This window comes from Amblyomma americanum, chromosome 1 (genome assembly GCF_052857255.1).
Source record: "Amblyomma americanum isolate KBUSLIRL-KWMA chromosome 1, ASM5285725v1, whole genome shotgun sequence".
NCBI classification, from domain to species: domain Eukaryota; kingdom Metazoa; phylum Arthropoda; class Arachnida; order Ixodida; family Ixodidae; genus Amblyomma; species Amblyomma americanum.
The window spans coordinates 504206643-504227346 of record NC_135497.1 but is presented as its reverse complement, the minus strand read 5'-3'; the positions used below and the strand labels follow the sequence as shown (position 1 = coordinate 504227346).

Genomic DNA, 20704 nt, shown 5'->3' with positions numbered 1-20704 from the left:
ACTGCGATCGCTCTTAAACTCATCCCGATCGCATTGTCTCAGCTGGCAAATCCTGGCACACTACTCCCCCCGCCTTCCCCCGTAACCCTAAAGCCCATAAGGATGCCTCGTTAAACTGACTGAAAATGGTAGAATCTCAGCAGGGAACATTCGAAATCATATGTGACCTATTTTTGGCTAACAACGTGCACGATTAACACTAGTCTCCATTGAAGAAACTTTTGTTAATACGCATAACCAAAGGCCACACCAAAAAGGTGTCGTTCTTCAGCACCAAGAAAGTCCCTCACAAAGATGACGACGTAAAAAGTCGCATTTTATTTAACTACCTCTTTGGCATCAAATAGCATTATCCGCTTATAGAACATTTCATTCAGGATGTACAAAGTTTGCATGTATTACAAGGTATGTTGTTGAACTGTTTCAGTGAGCTAAGGAAGTTGGACTGAGGGGATCAGGGAAGCAACAACACCAGGCATAGAGTGCGGCAGAACATGAAGATTCGTTTGATTTCCTTTGTGTTTAATTACCTGCACACTTCTAAATTATTTGCCTAAGTACAACAGCGTAACGTTTTCCTGATGCTAGAAGATCATCTAGCTAAAATTAAATCAGCTAACGAACAAAAGTTGTTTACCCCAGTCTGCTAACCCGGAGCGTCTTCTCTCGTCGCGCTGGTGGTGATGGGAAGGCTGCCACTCCAGGCGCTCAGGCCGCGATTCATCCAAGTCAGCCCAGTTGCCCTCTACGACTTCGGTCTCATCCGTGCCGTCCTCACTGGCATCGCTTCTTCGGCAGTATATATTGTCCAGGAGGGGGGTCTCAAAGGCCTCAGTGCTCGCACGATTCGCATCGTCGGCTCTGTTGACGTCATCTCTGGTGCAGCCGCCGTAGGAAGACGTCTGAGGACGCGGTGCCAGCTCCTCCGTACGCAAGGTGCCGCCGTGGTATTCGGCGGCGCTGAAGTCTTCGAGCACCCCTCCGCAAATGGTCGGGTTATAGCCCAGGAGGTCTGGCCAAACGGCGTCCCGAAGCCATCGTTTCAATCTTCCACCCACGTTCAACGGTTGATCTGTGTCGCTGCTGACGCTCACTGAGAGTTGCAGACGCCATATGTTAGGGAGGTATATGGAAAAGCAAGAAAATGGGTAGATGTTCGGTCAAAAGACCTCAGGCTAATGGCTTCATTTTCACCGGTTTCGTGGTACCCATATGCAGTCCAGTAGGATCTAAATACCTATTAGTTAAAAAACAAAACCATCGTCCTCATCAAAATTTTCTGGACCTTAATATGATGCTCGCATGGAAGCTGTTTGGCCTGAAGACTTTTGAGCCAGTTTGCACTGCATTGAACAAGAGCAACTTGGAAAGGAAGAATGGCCGACTAATGAGACGAAGTAGGGAAACAGGGAATGTAACATTGTGCAAACGACTGAAATCATTAAGCGGTTACTTCCTCCAAGGGAAGAACCATGCAGCGGACCGCATTCCAATAAAATCGGTTGTTAGTTTATTGTTTCTCGATCTACTTCTTCTCCCAGACCTCTTGGTAGCTTAATTCTTTAAACAGGAGATGCGGCTTTCAAATAGCGAAAAATGGCCAAAAATTTGGATTTGTGAACATCAAAGTATTTGATCGTGTTACTCGTTTTAATATGCAGTCCCAAAGTTTTATTGCCTGATTCTACCTTCAAGTAGTTCACAAAAGTGTTTTATTAGGAGGTCCTACATATCGTAAACCGTTCATATAGTCGGCATTTTTTGAACCCTCTGTGTCTTTCCGTCTTTTCGCTGTTGCGACTAAGCGGCGCGAGCTTTGCTACGGCAGAAACCTTGATTTATTGTTTTCAAGTCTAGCGCCTTAGCGGGACACCAAGCCAATCCAAAAAGAGAAAGTTTCAAGGTCTTGCCATGGGGCCGCCCCGCGTCGGCGTTGGTCACCTCAGTGATTGCCCTTAGCAAGTGGCAGTTCGCGCGGTATCTGCTTTTGCGCTCGCATAGCAACTCTCTCTCGTCTAGCGTTATATGGTTTTGGGCTCCGTAGGATTCTTCTTTAGGACGCCTTCATTATTACGAAAGGTTATGTTTTGATGGGTTGCTAGCTAGAACCACGTTCTGCACATAACTTCATTTGCCAACTTATAACCTAGGCTGTGAACTGAACATTGCTGCCTACAACGTATCATCAGGTGCTGCTAACCAGTTAGTTCTAAACTACTGAGCACACAGCTGATATGGTGCATAGTTTTCTTTTGTTCAGGCTTCGTTGCGCAGGAGCCTTTTCATAATATCCAAGACGTACAAGGAAAGAGCTGTTCCTCGCTGGCTGTCAGAAAACCCGTCAAGGGACTTCTTTGTCGGAGCACCGGTACTGATGCCGAATCGTCAGTGCCTGCAGCGAAAATAACAGATACGAAAGAGTGACGAAAGCAAAGAAAGTATTCAGCGCAAACTCTTAATCTTTTCAGGCACCATTCGCCATTTGTTGTTTATGCAGATGCTTTTTTCTTCCGCCCAAACTGAGTGTGTCCTGAAGCCAACTAATAAGCTTTTCAAGAAAAATACCCGCTGCTATTTATACATAGACATACAAAAAATTTCGTAGATATGCTAGAACGGTTGCAGATGAGTACCAGAAACGTCAGGGAATCCCATATTTGCTATTCTATACATGTTGAGATGATGCAAGAAAAGTAGTGGTAAAATGACGTTTACGGAAGGTAAAAATTGCCTACAAAAGTATGGTGGAAGCTCTGTTATCAAGCTCACTCGTTTCAGAAATGTTATATACGACATTCGCTCTGGGGCACAATAAGGGCCGCAGGTTGCGACATAAAAAAAACTGAATACTGGCTGAAGCACATGCATCAGTGCTGCCTGTAGCCCAGGCTAAGAAGAAGCTATAAATTCACAGTTTACACAGGTGTTTACATACACATCGAAGCGTTCAACCTGATCCAACTCCTTCGAGTCGCCGGCTATTCAACATAAGTAGCCATGAAGTTCAATGTTCAGCTTTTCACACACCCAATTTTACTGTGATCAGAAAAAGGTTTACGACACCTAAGACAGAGAGGTTAGTTTGATGCAAAATACCCTAGCCTGCAGCACTTTCCCCGGAACGGAAGTTAAAGGAGAGAGCCATAAAGTGTTATAATGGGTAGCAATTTATAGATAAGATTGGTGCGCGCCTGCGACACGACGTGGCTCCTGGTAGTCCGCTTCGCGCTGTGAAGCCAAGCACCACGCCCTGCAAGAACCCAGTACAACTCGGTTGACTTAGAAGCGGCCGTAGAGTGTGTCAGAGGTTTTAAAGATTCTAGGTCTCCAGGCGCATCATATGTCACAATTTAACGACCACTCATTGAGCAAGTGCTGCCTGTACAATCCTAGTACGTGCGCTTCCTCAATGACCCAGAATCATCATATTTGTAAAAGCCTCTTCATTCAGATAAAAAAGACCCCTGTGTTTCGCATTTGATGCTATTGTCTAAGGAAGAAAAGTGCGAACTCCATACATCTGTGGTCCAGGGCTATCTCCTGTGTATGTGTCTGTCAGCCTATAGCAATGTCTTAGCATTCCAGTACCCTACGCCACACCATTCCTTTTGAAAATAAAAGTCATTGCTGTGTCGTTCAAGATAGCATGCGACGCAGACAACCGCTGAGCTCGAGGTGCAGATTAACAGTGCGTTTATTGGGCGCTTGCGCTCTTATATCAGCCACCCGGCTGGCCGGCTTGCACAGCATGGTTGCCAGTCTTGAAGGCCCTGGTTGCCAGATCCGATACATCTTTCTCCCTCTAAAAACAGAAAAAAACTAGCACAATACAACAGCAGATCGATTCAAGCAATTTGATGAAAGTCCTTTTGATACACGAGGCGGGTGGGCTTTTTCCTTAACCGGGTGCTCCGCCGAAGCCCAGCGTCGTCCGGCTCGGAATTCATGGTTTCCAGAGGACTATGTTGCCCTGGCTCAGGATGCTCTTGAGGCGTGTGGGCAGCCGTGGCTTGATCGTCACACGTGGGGCTCGAGTTGCCCAGGGACTCCTGTGGTGCCGCAAGCCTGGAAGAGAAGCACAGTCGCTAGCACTGTCTTCCGTACAGTCAGGAATGGTTTCCAGTGAGGGGTCGAACTCTTCGTTTGTTCGCAGCAGATGTTGACGGTTGCGACGAAGCTGATTCACGTCTTTTTTACGGACCATGTATGAGCGAGGGGCGACGGCGTTTTCTGCGAGGGCCTTTGTGGTCCACCCTCCCTTGTCGAGCAGCCTAACGGTGTCATGCTCGCCGAGTGCTTCTAGTGGACGTCTCTGAGGGTGGGCTTGGGTGTGCTTTTTGACCTCTGGTGCCCTACGGTCTGCGAAGTCAGGCAGCCTCGCTCTTAACCTCCTGCCCATGAGTAGCTCGCATGGGGCTTGTCCGGCCTCGAGTGGTGCTGTCCTGTTTTTAAGAAGGCGATCCAAAAGTATTCATTCACATATAGCGCCTTCTTGAGGAAACATTTCACCAAGTTCATCCCTTTCTCTGCCAAACCGTTTGAGCGTGGAAAACCGGGACTAGAAACAACATGGGCAAATTCAAACTGTTCTGCGAAAGCATGAAATGCCTGCGATGAAAGTTGTGGTCCGCCGTCCGTGCATACTTCAAGCGGGATGCCGTGACGTGCAAATATCATGGCCAGCTCCTCTATTACACAGTGGCTAGTAGTGTGAGAAAGCGGCTCTACTTCAGGGTAATTGGAATAGGCATCGTAGACTGCAAGGTAGTTCCGTAATGCTCGAACAAGTCCGCGCCTACCCTAGCCGACGGTAATGCGGGACAATGCCTTTGCATTAGGGGTTCACTTGGTTGCTTGTAAGCGAAACGGTGGCAGGTTTGGCACCTGGAAACTTTCTCAGTTATTTCTGCTGCCATACCAGGCCAATACATCAATACTCTGGCCATTGCTTTGCATTTTCCGACGCCCAAGTGGCCCCCGTGTAGGCGCTGCAACATTTCTTTTCTAGGGACTTCGGAATGACAACTCTATATCCACGCAACAGTACGCCTTCCACACTTGATAGCTGAGCTTCGAAGGGAGCTAGCTGACCTATAACGCTATGTCCATCTTGTAGGGCTTCAGTGACTCGCCTTAGCTCGTCGTCTTCACTCGTTTCTTTTGCCATCCGCTTGGCTGTTGTGTCGCTGACGAGAGTGGAGAGGCCGGCCGTTGCATGGGTGGCCACATTTTCTAGTTCGCTTTCAGGTGGCTCATCGCTGTCGCATCGGATTCTTGAGAGAGCATCGGCCAGAGCAAGGTCTCTCCCTAGGACGTACAGAAGAGAAATGTTGAACGGCATGAGGCACATAAAGAAACGCTGCAGGCGAGGAGGCATGTCTGACAGGTTCTTCTGGGCAATGGCTATCAGTGGTCGATGGTCCGTTTCCACTATTACGTCGACATTAAGACATTAGGTGTTATCTTTCAGCAGAATATGTCATGGGGTGTCCACGTGGACAGCATGCTAATTAAGCTAACACAAGTAATTGGGCTAGTATACCGCAATCGCAATTTACTACCACCAAAAATCTTACTGTTACTTTATAATACCTTATTTTCCTCCCGACTCAATTATTGTCACTTAGTTTGGTCTACGACAACTTACGGAAATTTGCAGAAGCTTCACAAGTTGCAGAAAAGGTTTGTAAGAGTAATAGAAAATCTGCCGTTTTATTCACATACGTATCATCTATTTCCCAAATACAACATAATTCCTGTTACCAAACTGTTTGATTATATCCTTTGCAAGGCAATTAAGAATGAAAACGCTAGCAACAGTTCATTTCTACATCGTCTAGCCAGGTTACAACCAAACACTACTACACGCCAGACACGTCACACGGAGCTCTGGAAAGTAAGGACGTTTCGCACAACATACGGCCTACAAACAATACAGAATAAACTACCCCGGTTACTAAATGATTTAAATCATAAACATATCCAACTTGAAAAGGTGACGTTCAAAACACTCCGCCGGTATTTCAACATGTACTAGGACACTTCGCTTGCCCTTCCTGTTTACTCTGTCACGTTGTTGTTTACCCTGACTGTACCGCTTGTCTGTATTCACATTGTTCTGAATTTTATTTGAAGCAAAATGTGCTTAATTTATCTGTTACTTTCGCTAAACTCATTGCCATCGCACATGAATGTTTCATTGCTTTTGTAAGTGCTTTCTAACTTCATTCTACCACATTTTCTGTATAATTTTATGTAGTTCTTGTGAGTGATTGTAATTGCAGATGTTTTCGTGTTTTGTTCTATTTTGTTTTTGGATGAGACATGCCGTTTCATTGCGCCTATGATGCTGTCAAGTGTATAGGGGGGCCTCCGGCTTTGTCAAGCTGTCGCTTGTGACAGCTTTTACTGCGGGTCTCCCGCGCCATGTATTCATAAGGCGAAAATAAAACCATTATTATTATTATTATTATTATTATTATTATTATTATTATTATTATTATTATTATTATTATTATTATTATTATTATTATTATTATTAATATTATTATTATTATTATTATTATTATTATTATTATTATTAAAATCGCGAAACCGTTCACATGCGAAGTTGCCTTGAAGTACAAATCCATCCTCTGCCTGAATTGCTTCCACTTTTCCGCCGGCGCTTCGGAGAGCAGTTGGCGATTAGGGGGCGGTAGTACTTCCATTGCGCTGGCTCAGTGGAAGCGGGGAATGGGCGTGATAAGAACTTCTGACACCATGTGTCGTTCAAGATAGCATGCGACGCAGACGACCGCTGAGCTCGAGGTGCAGAGTAACAGTGCGTTTATTGGGCGCTTGCGCTCTTATATCAGCCACCCGGCTGACCGGCTTCCACAGCATGGTTACCAGTCTTGAGGACCCTGGTTACCAGATCCGATACAGTTACCACCACCACTGCCCGATTTGCTGGTGTTTGTGTTGAAACCGAAGGCATGCCCATAAATCACGGGAAGCGAAGTACTAAACCATACCTTGTAATTTGAGAACGGTACATGTCTGGCACTTGCCTACCTCTACAGCAATCACGATAAGCCTGCCAATGTGTGTGCAAATGCTCTTGCGCTTGCAAATCAGGCGCGATTTTAATAGGGGAGCAGCTAACCAGAATCACTAGCGCCTGCGAGAGCCTTCTCTTTCGTGCCATATGTCGTATGTGCAGCCGCTGACAAAGCAATGAATTGAAGGGGATTGCTTCCAGCTCATGCAGAGAGGCTATTGTAGCATCACCGAAATTCGTAGGCGTTGTAGAGAACTTTTCTGATTTTTAGTAAATCTAGAACACTGTAGGCATTGTAGTTTCTTTCGCTTTCCCAACTTTCTCATTGTACAGCACAACGAAAAACAAGTTGTATTGCTCTGTTCTGCAGGAAATGGTGCTACGTGGTAGCACGCACTGCCACGTGGTATGAAATGGGCATGCTGTGCTCGTCAGTAAACTCTATAGCGCGTAGCATACATGATGAAACACGGTATTACAGCGACCCAGTAAATGTGAAATGGCATTTAGAGGAGCTGACATGTCAGTGCTTTGACCAAAGCGATGACACAACGTACCTGTGCTCTCTGCTGGCCCAAAATTCGCGAGCGCCGGGAATTGCACGCTCGGGATCGGCACCGAATGGCGTCGCCGACCAAGTCTGTAACTTCGCAGTGTAGGACCGCCTGGACATGAGAGCGGCAGTGAACAGCATGCGTCTTTGTTGAAGTTGTTCTGTTTATTCACTGCAATAGCGATAAAAAAAAATGTATAACACTGAGCTCGACCATTAGGTAGGAAAACACCGTTCCCCGAAGCAGAAAAAAAAATTCAAACCACTGGCAGAAATGTGCCGCGAACATAATAATTAAGACTTTGAAGACGGCAAAGTAAATTTCCTTATCGCCAGTGATAACAGAGGCTATTAAACTTTAATAAATAAATCAATGAAACAGCGCACTCTCTGATTTTTTAACCTATAAGGTGTAATCACTTATCCGATTTGTGCCTGAGTGGCCCACATTACCACAGAGCAAAGGACAGTAATACTTGCACGTTTCAACAAACATCCAAAAACAAATGCCCTCTTTGCATTATTTCATTATTGAATTAAGAGTGCATAAGCGTCTAAACACATACAAGTTAGGGTGTTTGCTACGCGCCTTTTGAAGCATAAGAGAATCGTACACCAAAACTGCAAGATTTTGCTCCTGCTCTCAAAGAAGCTTAGCAGACGCCGCATTGGCTCAGTGGTTATGGCGCTCGGATGCTGACCCGAAAGAGGAGGGTTCGATTCCAGCAGCGGCGGTTGAATTTCGATGGAGGTGAAATTCTAGAGGCCCGTGTACTGTGCGACGTCAGTGCACGTTAAAGATCCCCAGGTGGTCGAAATTTCCAGAGCCCTTCACTACGGCGTTCCTCATAGCCTGAGTCGTTTTGGGACGTTCAACCCCCATAAACCAAGTGAAAAAAAACAGCTTTCAAGAGTGCGTTTTCATGTATGCTGGCTTGCCATGCTCTATATCGTGTCTGAAAAATTGTGCAAGAAAGTACGAACTACTAATAAAGTAACTTCCGAATAACAGCCTGAGGGGAGAGCTGGTGCGTGACGAAATGAACGGCGGCGCAAACAAGGACACTAACTAGAAAGAGACACCACATGCGCACACTACCAACTGTTTATTGCGCGAAAAGGTGGCATATTTAAACATTCAGCTTAAGCATGTGATATCGCATTATCGCTCCGAACCCAGCACGTGGGAAAAAAGCACTGACATCAGGAAAACGAGCAACCCCTGCAGATTCTGGGCAGGAGTCCCGATCAGGTGGCAGATGAAATTATTGAGGCTTTTATGATTAAAAAGAAGGGAAGCATTTGTGTTAGCGACTCTTCGATATCCCTCCCTCCGTACAAATCAAGTTTCATTTCTGGATAGTTTTTTGTGACATCATGTTCAGTGCGACTCTTCAGCCCTCCTTTTCTAGCGGCCGTCTGTGGAGTTTTTTTTTAGAATCTTTGTTACTGTCTACACCTCAATACGGATTTGATCAAGGCAGATCCACTGAAACAGCTTTTCTAACACAAAAAGAAATAATTCTCGAAGCATTTGAAAATAAAGAGATATGCATAGGAATTTTTGTTGACTTTTCATAGGCTTTTGACCACCTTATTCACCACAACCTACTAAAGAAACTTGAACTCTACGGCATACGTGGCACACCACTCCTCCTCATCGAATCATATCTTCAACATCGTTTTCATTGTGTGCACATAGTAAATGAACTCTCCTCTCTTCAGAAAATTTTTACCGGCGTCCCACAGGGAAGTATATTGGGACCTTTACTTTTTATTCTTTACATTAATGACATTGTTAATATAAGTAATAAGCCTCAATATGTAATTTACGCAGATGACACTAGCATGTTCTTTAAAGGTAATAGTCTCGAATTTCTAGTCCCAACCATTAACAGCGCGTTGGATGCCCTCAAACACTGGAGCGAAGCAAACTCCCTGGTACTAAACGCGAAAAAGACAAAAGCAGTTGTTTTCCAAGCGAGAAATAGGGCGATCATGGCAGAGCATCAGTTTCCCATTGGGAATTCTATTATAGATATTGTAGATACGGCCAAAACACTTGGAGTATTTTTCAGTAAGAGCATGGTCTGGGACGCTCACGTTAGTATAGTTCTATGTCGCCTCACGAAATGTGTAGGAATGCAAGCAAAATTTCGGTATTTTCTTCCGACGTCAATAAAAATACTAATTTACAACACGCTGTTCCTCCTTCATTTAAATTACTGTTTCTTAGTATGGGGCAATACAACGCAGGCCAACATAAATAAAATATTCATGCTCCAAAAGAAAGCAGTCCGGCACATAGCAAACGTCGATTACCGTGCGCACACAGAATTTTTCACGCGCTTTCAGATTACACCAGCTCATGACCTATATGAATATCATTTAGCACTGAGATATAAAAAGTGTATACGCTACCACCAGTATACGTTCCTAGAACTATCCTGCCTGAAAGCCACTATTCCAACATATGCATTTCGAAATCAGTCATTCTGGTGCGTTCCCTTCTGTCGTACAGAATACGGACGTTCTATGTTACGCTTTGCAGTTCCACATGTATTAAATAAGCTGCTGAGTAGAGGAATATCTGTGGAAAAAAGTAGCCCACGTGACATTCTTGTCGCTTTAGAGCGGTGACTTTCAGTCCCTTTTGATAAATGTGCTGACATACGCAAGCATTTTTTTTTTAATATGTGTACTTGATTCTATCAATCAGTTTGTCATATTATAAAAAGCGTACAAAAGCTTTAGTGTTCATGTTTTGGGCGTACAAGTTCTTTTCTTTCTCTTTTAACAATATATGCTCGCAGCGCCTCTTAACTTTTTTTTTCTACCTCGTCATTGTTAACCAAGCTCTGTTGCTTTCGTTGTATTTTGCCTTGTAGAAGGGGCCCGGACTCCTTCAAGTGAATTTTTATCACTTTTCTGTCCGGGCCTACCTACATCTTCCTGATGTAAATAAAGACGAACTTGAACTTGAACTTATTGAGTTTATCTTTATAGTGTTTGCAGTTTTTCGGTTTCTGACAGCTTTTGCTTCATTTGTTTACTCTGCTTTCGCTAAGATTGTTATTTGCTATTGGTTTTTTAGTGTCTGACCACTTTTGCTTCTCATGTAGGACTCTGCTATAGCTACGATTGTGTGACACTGTTTTTTCTAAAAGATGGCCCCCTCCTTTAAGTTCTTTAATTCCTTTTATCAGAATCTGTTACTTTTTTTTCTGCAGGGGTTAAATTTTCTTGTTCGTTTTCCTGATGTTGATGTTTTTTTTCCACGTGCTGGGTTTGGAGCGATAACGCGATGTTACATGCTTGAGCTGAATGTTTAAACAAGCCACCTTTCCGCGCGATAAACAGTTGGTAGTGTGGGCATGTGGTGTCTCTTTCTTGTTAGTGTCCTTGTTTGCGCCGCCGGTCATTTCGTACTGATAAAGTGTTTACGCAATTTGTCCTGCATGTCAGTGCCAGCCATATGGCTTACACTGAACGGCACCAGCTAAGACGTCGCTCTTCTTTTATTCGTCGTAAATTAGAGCAACAAATCGGCAGTATTGACTAATGCCATAACATACCGTAGCCGGTAGAATCTTCTATCTAGAGCGCAGCCTCGCAAAGAAAAGGTCAACGAAATTAGTCCGCCCCTCTTCCGTGCTCTGCTGCTAATGATTGGGTGCTACTTAGCTGATTTCTTTTTGTTTCTGCACATGTGCAGCAGGCACGTAGAATGGTCAGTGGGAGAGCATGAGAAAGTGTAACTGGGCGTAGGGAGGTAGGGTAGGGAAGTAGACAATAGTTTATCCGGCAGCGAGCGACTGCACACAAGTTCACAACTTGTCATCTTATCAAAAGCAGCGGTGTCGACTTGCTGAACCAGTTTTGGGTTATCGCTGACGGTTTATTCACGCTAAACTGGCTTGTCTGATATGAAAAGGCATAAGCGTACAGCAGCATAAGGACGTCATTGAAATCCTATCCCCAGAAATGCTATATCACAGTTCTATATCACACTTCACTAATAACGTGTGAAGCAAAATTTTTCTCTTAAAAGATGGCTGCCAACCATAGGGCCGCTACCCCATGCCAAAGAAGTTAGAACTCTCCTGCTAAACTCGTTGTGGGTGTCCCTGTTGTATTGAATTGTCGCGAATTGTGACCCCCCTTCCAGCCGTACTTCACTTGTGGCACTATTTTTCTTCGTGCTTACTGCACGCCTTAGCTGTGCGAAATCCTAAAGTATAGCTTTACCCGGGCGCCGGTGTTTTGCTTCATCAGATTCCTGAAGTGTGTGCAGGGACGAGTTGCTTCTGCAGGATGTGCGGGAATCCGCTGACGTGGTTGATGACGACTGGCGTCTTTTGTACCACCACCACCTGCGATGTCGACCACACTTTTTTGAGACGCGATGTGGGAATTACGGACACTCTAAAGGTTTTATCTACATCTTGTAATTTACTAAAACCTTGCACCTTAAATGGTGAAGATTTAGTGGTATGCTAAACTTTCTGATGTCTTATGCCTTACATTTGATTTGTTTCTATATAAGGGAATTTTCAAATATAACTGGACGGCATATAAGAATCCTTGCTATGCCTCTTATATAGGCAAGGAGAAGTCGAAAACCAAATTCCACTGAAGTGAATCACATGTGCAAGTAATCTTAGTTTTAAAGCGAAGCATTCTTGCGTTCATCTTCTTTCCATGGGACCCCCAAACTTCTTAATGTTGACCATTCAAGCTGGACATAGAGCACTCATGTATGGAGTGCGTGCAAAAATCTCTACTGGAAGACGTTCGTAATACAGAGCTCAAAAAACAGGGTAAAGGGTATCTATTAGAAATGATTAAGGTTTGAGGCTTTCTAGTTTCTTGCAATTTAAAGCGATCTGTAAGTAGGAAGAAAATAATTGAAAGCTCCAGCTGCTTGGGGGAATTTTGCCGCCACACCGTGTTTAGAGAAACCTCTCCAAAACGCTTGTAATGAGATTTTTATAAGAAAACTAATACACAACGCTATAGGTATATGCCTAAATTGCGAAACTCGGGGCAGCTGTTCAGCATCACCAGTTCAGCATCGCTTTTGCATCCAACGTTCTCGTTGCTATGTGGCCCACCATACACATGCCTGCATCCGGCCGGTTCTTCTTATTACTGTCGAGGATACTCGTATGGCCTACGGAATCCCAGCAACCAAGGCTGCCACACCGCGAGACCACCTTCAGTCCTGATGCGAGGCAGAAAACTGAAGCTGTGAACAACATTGGTACCTCAGCTTAAACAAAGTGATACCCTCTCTAGCGTATAACTTGCCACCAGCACCTTATACCCGCGCGAGGCTGTGCGTGCAGGGACTCGCTCCGTAACTAAGCCGCCGATTCCACACCTAGCGCCAGAAGCGCCATCTCTCGGGCCCGCCATAAATTTGTCTAGCACGGAGAGCACCCACCCGAGGCACCGCGACTGTGTAGCACTCAAATGTGTATCACCTGTACTTCTTGCAAGGATATACAGCAGCTCTAAAAATTAACGCATATTTCTTTCGACAGCACAAGCAAGATAGGCTTCTTTTTTTTTTACTGAAAGGAAGCGCCAAAAGCTTATGTTTGTTTTTCTTCCTTCAAATCTTACCTGTGATGACATAGTACAGCTTGTACGAATTAGTAATGCACTTCAAAAAAAAGTTACCGATTTTTTTACGTTGAATTCATTAAACGGTCTCCGGATAGCGTTCCCCACGCGAAATGTCAGAAGGCTCACACGCACCCCGTCAGGACCAGGCTGAGCAGCAGTGGCACGATGATCGTCAGAGACTCGACAGGGATGGCTTCCTTCGCAGAGTGAACCACCCGGAGGGCTTGGGTGACGCTCTCGAAGCTGCGAAAATCGACTCGCCCGGTGGCTTCGTGGACGTAGTCCAAGGTGGGTGGTAAAGGTGCCGCTACTTGTGCTGCAAAGTAATAGCGCAGTTGCGCTATTCAGAATCTGGCAACAGGTGAGAGTAATTAGGCTTCACTGCTGCTCGCTTTTCTAAACGCCTACAAAGCTCAGTACACTGCTGAAATACTGCTGATGTAGACGGGGAAGTAGAAAAGAAATTGTACCGCGAACCGCGGTGGCTGTGCACTGTGGGGAAACGTTCGCACAACGGGCGTTTTTCTCCTTACCGGTTTTCTGCCTAGATATAATCACCTTGCAGAGGACGTTTCTTCAGAACAGTTTAATTTATGTCGACCCCGTTTATTTTCTTGCGCCGGCTGCGTTCTTATGAAGGAAAAACGCTAAGACGCCCGTGTGCTGTGCGATGTCAGTGCACGTTAAAGATCCCTAGGTGGTCGAAGTTATTCCGGAGCACTCCACTACGGCACCTCTTTCTTCCTTTTTTCTTTCACTCCCTCCTTTATCCCTTCCCTTACGGCGCGGTTCAGGTGTCCAACGATATATGAGACAGATACTACGCCATTTCCTTTCCCCAAAAACAAATTATTATTATTATTACTTTATAGGACCACAGGGCCGATAAATACTTTTTTTTTCAAAATGCTGAATTCTAAGTTAATTGTGCCAAATTTTCTTCTAACTCTAGATATATCAACGAACGCTGCAACATAAAAATTCAAAATAAAAATGTATGCCTCTCGCAATCAAGATTATAAGAACGTTTCGACCTCTACCACTCTGCTAGGAATGCGATGATTGTTGAGCAAGCCTTCTGCCACATTTTCTAAACTCTGCCGCCATTTAGCAAGATTGTCAAGAAAAGCATATACTACAAAACAATTTTCTGAAGATACAACAGTTGAATATTGGTTGAGTGGTCACAAAATTATTTTTAATATACTTAAAAATTTCATTTGTGCATATCGAGAAATAAAAAAAATTGAAAACACCCATCCTTTCTATACATAGTCTTTTTTTTTATGCGGCACAAGTGGGTCATAAGCGAGGAAAAACTTGAGGTCTGACGGTCTGCTTTCTCCCTTCCTTACTGAAATAGTGACTTCGTTTTGACTGATGACCTAGGCACGAAAACAAAAAAAAATGTGAAAGTCCGTCTCCATTTGGCGGCAGTTGGGCGCGCGCACTATACACACAAGAAACAACTTAACACTTTGAGATCCCCTATTTTTACCTACCTCGTACATCAAGGTTTACTTCGTAGAAACGGTTCCTGTTTCTGCCGTTATTACACGATTCTGATATAGAAGCCCTACTGGCGTTAGAGGTAAACTGTCCAGGAATCTTTCCTATCTATTGCCGCGACGTCTAGAAAGGCCTCATGCAAAGTGTTCGAATGAGTGAATCCTCACGAGGGTCATGATAGGCGGTTAGACGCCGAAGTCCAGGGACGTCTTCGGCTTGCCTATGCCAGATGCCCAGCAGGACGAAAGGCCATGGCTTGTGGTACAAACCAACGAAAATCGCAGCCAGCAGCGTCCCAACGCAAGTAAGCAGCAAAATCATGGCGACCCGTCTTGTGTTTTTCTTCTTCTTCAGCGCTTCTTTTACTTACGTTTTTAGTTTATTTTGCCAATCTAAATGTATTTTTACTAAGCCTCGCACGGCGGCCAAATGCGACTTCTGATATTTTGTTTTATAAGGCCATAATAATAATGGCTACCATCTATGGATACAGTTTACCGCCGTTTAATGCGTTCTATCGGGAGCAAGAGAGAGAGTGAGAAAGAAGAAAGCCAAGGAGCTTAATATTATATGGTCGCGGATATTCAATAATGTGGTAAATGTGTGAATGACTCTAAGTGGGAAGCTAATACAAGTATAATTATGTTACACTCCTTAGCATATCGCATATTGGGAGTGTAGTCTGTTTTGCCTTCCACGTACCAACTAAATACGGAAGTTCTAACATCACGACACAGTGGGAATTCAGGAAGAAAAGAAGTGTAGGGCAGTCTGTTGAAAATGTGGCGGTGTGCGCATGAGCGATTCCCTTTGGAGGAAGATCCACTTCATTAACATTGTAAGTGTGCACTATCGACTTATCCAAAGCAAGTTGATTGATTTATTTTGCCCTCAGGGCGGAAGACTTCAGAGGGAAGGGGAGAATACAAAAGGTTATTATGAAATCACAAGTACAGAACAAGATCAGAGGGCAAGATATCAAATAAAGAATGCAGGTACTGCGCAGAGAGTGTAGTTGGAGCAAAGTGTCATCTTCAGAAGCTTCAGCAATTGTAAAAAAACCAGCGTGTAAAAAGCACACCGCTTACAATATTTACTTGCAAATCATGCAGCGTTGCTCGTTTTGCCTCGCCACCGTTCTAAACACCTCAATAGAGAAAGAAGTCGCATTCTTACGCCTCCGAAGCTTAGCTCTTCATTTTACTCTTGAGATAAACCTGGATGAGTTTTTTCCTCTTTGGATCTGTGCCAAACCCTGGCTAATCCCCCACCATGGGTATGCGCCATCGTATTTGAGACAACAACAACGACAAAAACAGCACTTTCAGGAGTACAGGCGAGTCCTACGGAATGGCTGTACGTACTTTGTTCGGCGACTGTGTAAGAATTCGTTCGGACTTGGTTGACATATGACGAACCTCCAGTCGCACTGTCCGTATGGTGACCATTCAGTTCGGGCCGAACAAAACAGAAATAGAAAATGGTAAAACAGCGGGGAAAATGCGGTATTTACAATGAAAACGATGGCTCGGTTTGAAGATTCTCGAATGCCTCAGTGATGCTTCCACCACTCTCTATTCTGCACGGGTTTCCTAGCAAGAACTTCGTCCGAAACAGCAGTAGTCGGTGCGCGCCATTCGCCTCTCCGTTGGCGACGCTCTCGATGCTGGGGCGCCTCCGTCGTCAGTTGTACCTCGGCGGTGGCGTTGAGGCGCTCTCCATTACTTTGCTTCTTTCTGGCTGCTTCAGGTTCGATTATCTTTAGTTATGTAAGCGGTGTAGTTCTCTTTCGGCGAAAAAGCAGTGCGTGTGTATGCGTGCGTGCGTGCGTGCGTGTGTATGTCTGCGTCACCGTCACCGTCGAGGTGTGCAGCTGGTAGCAAGGCTGAGAACTTCGTCAGCATCAAGGCGCAAACGGCGAGGAGGCGCTGGACTATGCCACGTGTGGAGTTCGCTGACCTTTCCGCGAACTCGTTGATCTTGTATTCGCAAAGAAAGCTGCTCCCACGGGGTCGGAAGTCCCCAACAAAGGGGCCCGTCCCATCCCGGCCGCCCCTTTGTGCAGCGGACGTCCTCGTTTACGCCGCGCCGTCACGGGGATGACCCGCCGGGAAAAACGCGAACCAAGTACAGCTAACGACATGTGGTTGTTAGGGGAATGACGAGGTTTCGGGGGCGCACGAGATATTAGCCGAGTGACCGGAAGCCCACTATTCCTGTAACGACTGTCTACTTCCCTTAACGACTGTCTTCTCTTTGTTGCTGTCAACAACCTGAGTCATCGCCTCGTCGGCACATGTTTCTAGCGTCTGTGGTGCCGTGGGTGGCGTGGGAACGGAAGTCGCATTTGTGTTGTTTGTGTAGTTATTCGAAACCTCCTTCCCAAATGTTTTAATCAGACCTTTTTCCCCAATCTCTGATCAGTGGGCGGACCTTATTTTCCTTTCCCTAACCACTGATTGGCGAGATGGGTCGTTGGTTATCTTATTGGTTGCTGTCCCCGCTAAGGGCGGAGACAGAGGGTTTAAAACCAAGTGCTCTGGGTGGAGCGGGGGCTGAATTCGTCTGATCCACGATTTAGTCATGTATATAGTTTTCTCCTTGCTTTGTTTCTTCTCGTTTTTTTTACCTATGTTGTAAATAAATAGTTAACCTTCTCCTTTCCTGGAGTAATGTGAATGTTTGCGAGTAGAACCACCGGGTCATCAAGAAACTCCGATTTCATCTTCAAGTAGTTTCCTCACATCGCCACCGGAAGGGGAAACTCAACTCCACGGCTCTCGCAGATCACTGCACGGGGCATACGGCCGAAGTTCCGGCATTCGATTCCATTATAATCCAGCTCGAATGGCCGTGGGCCGAGGAGGTACATGGTAGTGACGACTGGTAGCCGGTGTCGGAAGGCTCGACGCATGGTCACTATATGTGATGCTTGGTTCCGCGTTGCGACCGCGAGAATGGCTCCAAATGCGCTCAAGAACACTGAACGCATTCACACACGATTTCTTTCAAATGTCAACAAGTCGCCGTCTGTGTGAGCACCTATCAATGAATGAAAAGAAATTCACGCGCCTTATATAACCGCCTTGAGGGTTGGTGTTCTAGCGAAGGGCATGCGCAATAGAATAAAAAAGCAGAAGCACGCTGTCGCATGAATTATTGGGGCAATGACGATAAGCGAAGTATTCGGAAAGTATATCATCACCCCGTAGTTTTCCGCGTTTCTAAAAGGCAAACTTTACGTCTTATCGTCACGGGCGCTGTGACATAAGCAAGCGTGAAGGGGAGGATAAGGGGAGAATGATTATGTCTTCGTGCAAATCTCCATAAACTTTGTTTTCTATTTATTATACGTTATTCCGCCCCCTCTTGCTGATGAATGCATACAAACTGACTACGCAGGGCTATGTCAACAAACTAGCCCAATTTTTAAAGGTTCTGATAGCAGTCTAAACCTAAACGTTTAGAAACAAACCGCCATGATAGCCGCAATCAAGTTTTTTTATTTTCATTAGCGAATCTTGCTTACTTTTCTGACGACAAACCAAAGCAGTATCTATAGTGATGACAAGCGTTTCCGCGGTCTCCTCTACCGAACAATCTTCATGATATACCGATGCCCAGGGAAACAAAATCTGTTCTCGTGTGCTTAGACAAAAGTGTATTTACCATTTTTTGAACTTTCCTCGTCGTAAGAATGATGCCCAGTACGGTTTCTCTTGAAAATCATGAAAGCTTGGTTGGAGGTGGAAGTCCACCTCTAGCGGCATCGTACTTGCATTAGTTTTCGTTGTCTTTCGCTACATGCGCAAATGACACATATGATTTATTTTTCACCAAATGATTCCAGCAGCCTCACATCTGAAATAAAAAAAGAGCATTTCATGTATCCGTGTATTGTTTATGGGGGTTTAAGGTCCCAAAGCGACTCAGGCTACAGAGGACGCTGTAGTGAAGGGCTCCAGAAATTTCTACCACCTGGGGTTCTTTAATGTGCACTGACACCACACAGTACACGGACCTCTGGAATTTCGCCTCCATTGAGATTCGACCGCCGCGGACAGGCACCGCGGTGGCGCCCATTTCATGTATCGGTAATACCGCTGCTCTTTCGTGTATCAAAGAACTGCTAAAGGAAGTAATCGCCAAGTCCTGCCTTGTGTGTGTGTGCTGTCTCCGTCTCCTAGCGCCTGTACGCTTTTTGCCTAAACCATGTCATGCTACAACCAACTAGCTCAAATCAAAGTCTCGCTCTAATCGCCAAACATTATAGTCAAGCCCTGACGTCACCGTTCTTGAAGGCACATAGACTGGCCCAGTGGAGTGGTCCGCCCCACAAATTTGCTGTCCTGAAAAGATCAGTTCTCAAACCATGCGCCACATTAAAGATGTAATGCAGAGTGAATGCGCCGACGTTGCTGGTTGCTTCAGTCTTTCAATAATAATAATAATAATAATTGGTTTTTGGTGGAAAGGAAATGGCGCAGTATCTGTCTCATATATCGTTGGACACATGAACCGCGCCGTAAGGGAAGGGATAAAGGAGGGAGTGAAAGAAGAGAGGAACAAATAGGTCCGTAGTGGAGGGCTCTGGAATAATTTCGACCACCTGGGGATCTTTAACGTGCACTGACATCGCACAGCACACGGGTGCCTTAGCGTTTTTCCTCCATAAAAACGCAGCCGCCGCGGTCGGGTTCGAACCCGGGAACTCCGGATCAGTAGTCGAGCGCCCTAACCACTGAGCCACCGCGGCGGGGCCGAACTCGTTTTTAGCACAAGTTATAACGATGTATGAATGCCATCTATGGACCGGGTGCCTGCCACTCGAAGACATGCGCGCTCTCATGTCCGCACCGGTGCTGCTTCCAAAGTGCATGGAACAAGCCACAGGCCTCGTTGGCGTGCGGTACCAAATAGCAGCAACGCTTCGAAGAAAAGTGGCTCCGCTAGAAGGCTGAATATTAAAGCAGCTTCCTCAGCTAGAGGGACAGTTCATCTGCGTCGCTTTTCTCTGTCATGCATTCACGAATACATCCAGCATCTTGAGACACGTGCAACGAAGACGCAAATATAGTATGTGTAATAATGGGATGGTTTGCAAATGAGCTCCTGTACGCTTTGGAAGAAGTGGGTGGCCGGAGATGATGAACTGGAACCGCTGCACAGTGTACATGACAGTCCTAACATGTGCACGTTGAGCATTGCTTTCCTCCCGAGGATTGGGGAAGGAGGGCTTGAACTGCAGAAGCAATCGTGCAGAATATGCCTCACTGGAGCACTCAAAGCAGTCTATCAACCGAGACTTCACGCAGTCGCACACATTCCAAGCGGAGGTACTGCAGGTTCAGGACCTGTTGGAAGCGCATCATAAGCTCCCGCCCGGAAGGATATTAGGCGCCGCTACTTTAGCTCGTTGACCAGTCCACACGTCCCTAGGTTACGACCCACAGGAGGGCAAAAGGTGAACGTCCAGAGCATCATGAACTGGACGTCATTCCGGCACTCTAGCAGGTCCGTACCACTGCAGTCATTGCCGAAGGAAACAGTTGATTCAATCTATTTCGTGCGATTCGTTAAGTTCGGCAACTGTGCAAACCAAAATGAGCGTCATGTTGGAAATGCAACTGGCTGTATTGAGACTATCTTTCGAGCCGTTAGTGGATGCCTGGGTCTGCATATTTGGTGCAGTTACTGCTAACAACATCCGGTCTGAAAGCACACTTCAAGGCATCATGATAGTCGTTTACGCGTCCGCTTTTACGCCATAGTAAAGGGTCACGCCTGCCTCACAGAGGTGTTGGAGCAATGTCACCGAGGTTAACGAAGCCGCCAGGAACAAGAAGTAAGTTGACCGAGCAGGTATATGGAAATGACGAAGGGTGGCCGGAAGAAGAATGCTGGTCGCATGGTTACAGTACCTGTTGCCTGGTTTCACAATGTGACCAAGAATTGCTGAAAATACGCCC

The 20704-nt window shown here is 45.5% G+C and overlaps 1 protein-coding gene across 1 annotated transcript; it reads right to left on the bottom strand.

Annotated features, from left to right (window-relative positions):
• Window positions 1-3705: 3705 nt before the first annotated feature.
• LOC144106452 (uncharacterized) lies at window positions 3706-15064 on the bottom strand. The gene is made up of 6 exons (XM_077639271.1): window positions 14903-15064; window positions 13359-13542; window positions 11844-11968; window positions 7600-7707; window positions 5133-5307; window positions 3706-4442 (listed from the first exon to the last, which is right to left on the bottom strand). The coding sequence occupies exons 1-6, from the start codon at window positions 15054-15056 to the stop codon at window positions 3944-3946; spliced, it is 1245 nt and encodes a 414-aa protein (XP_077495397.1). The 5' UTR covers window positions 15057-15064; the 3' UTR covers window positions 3706-3943.
• Window positions 15065-20704: the final 5640 nt, after the last annotated feature.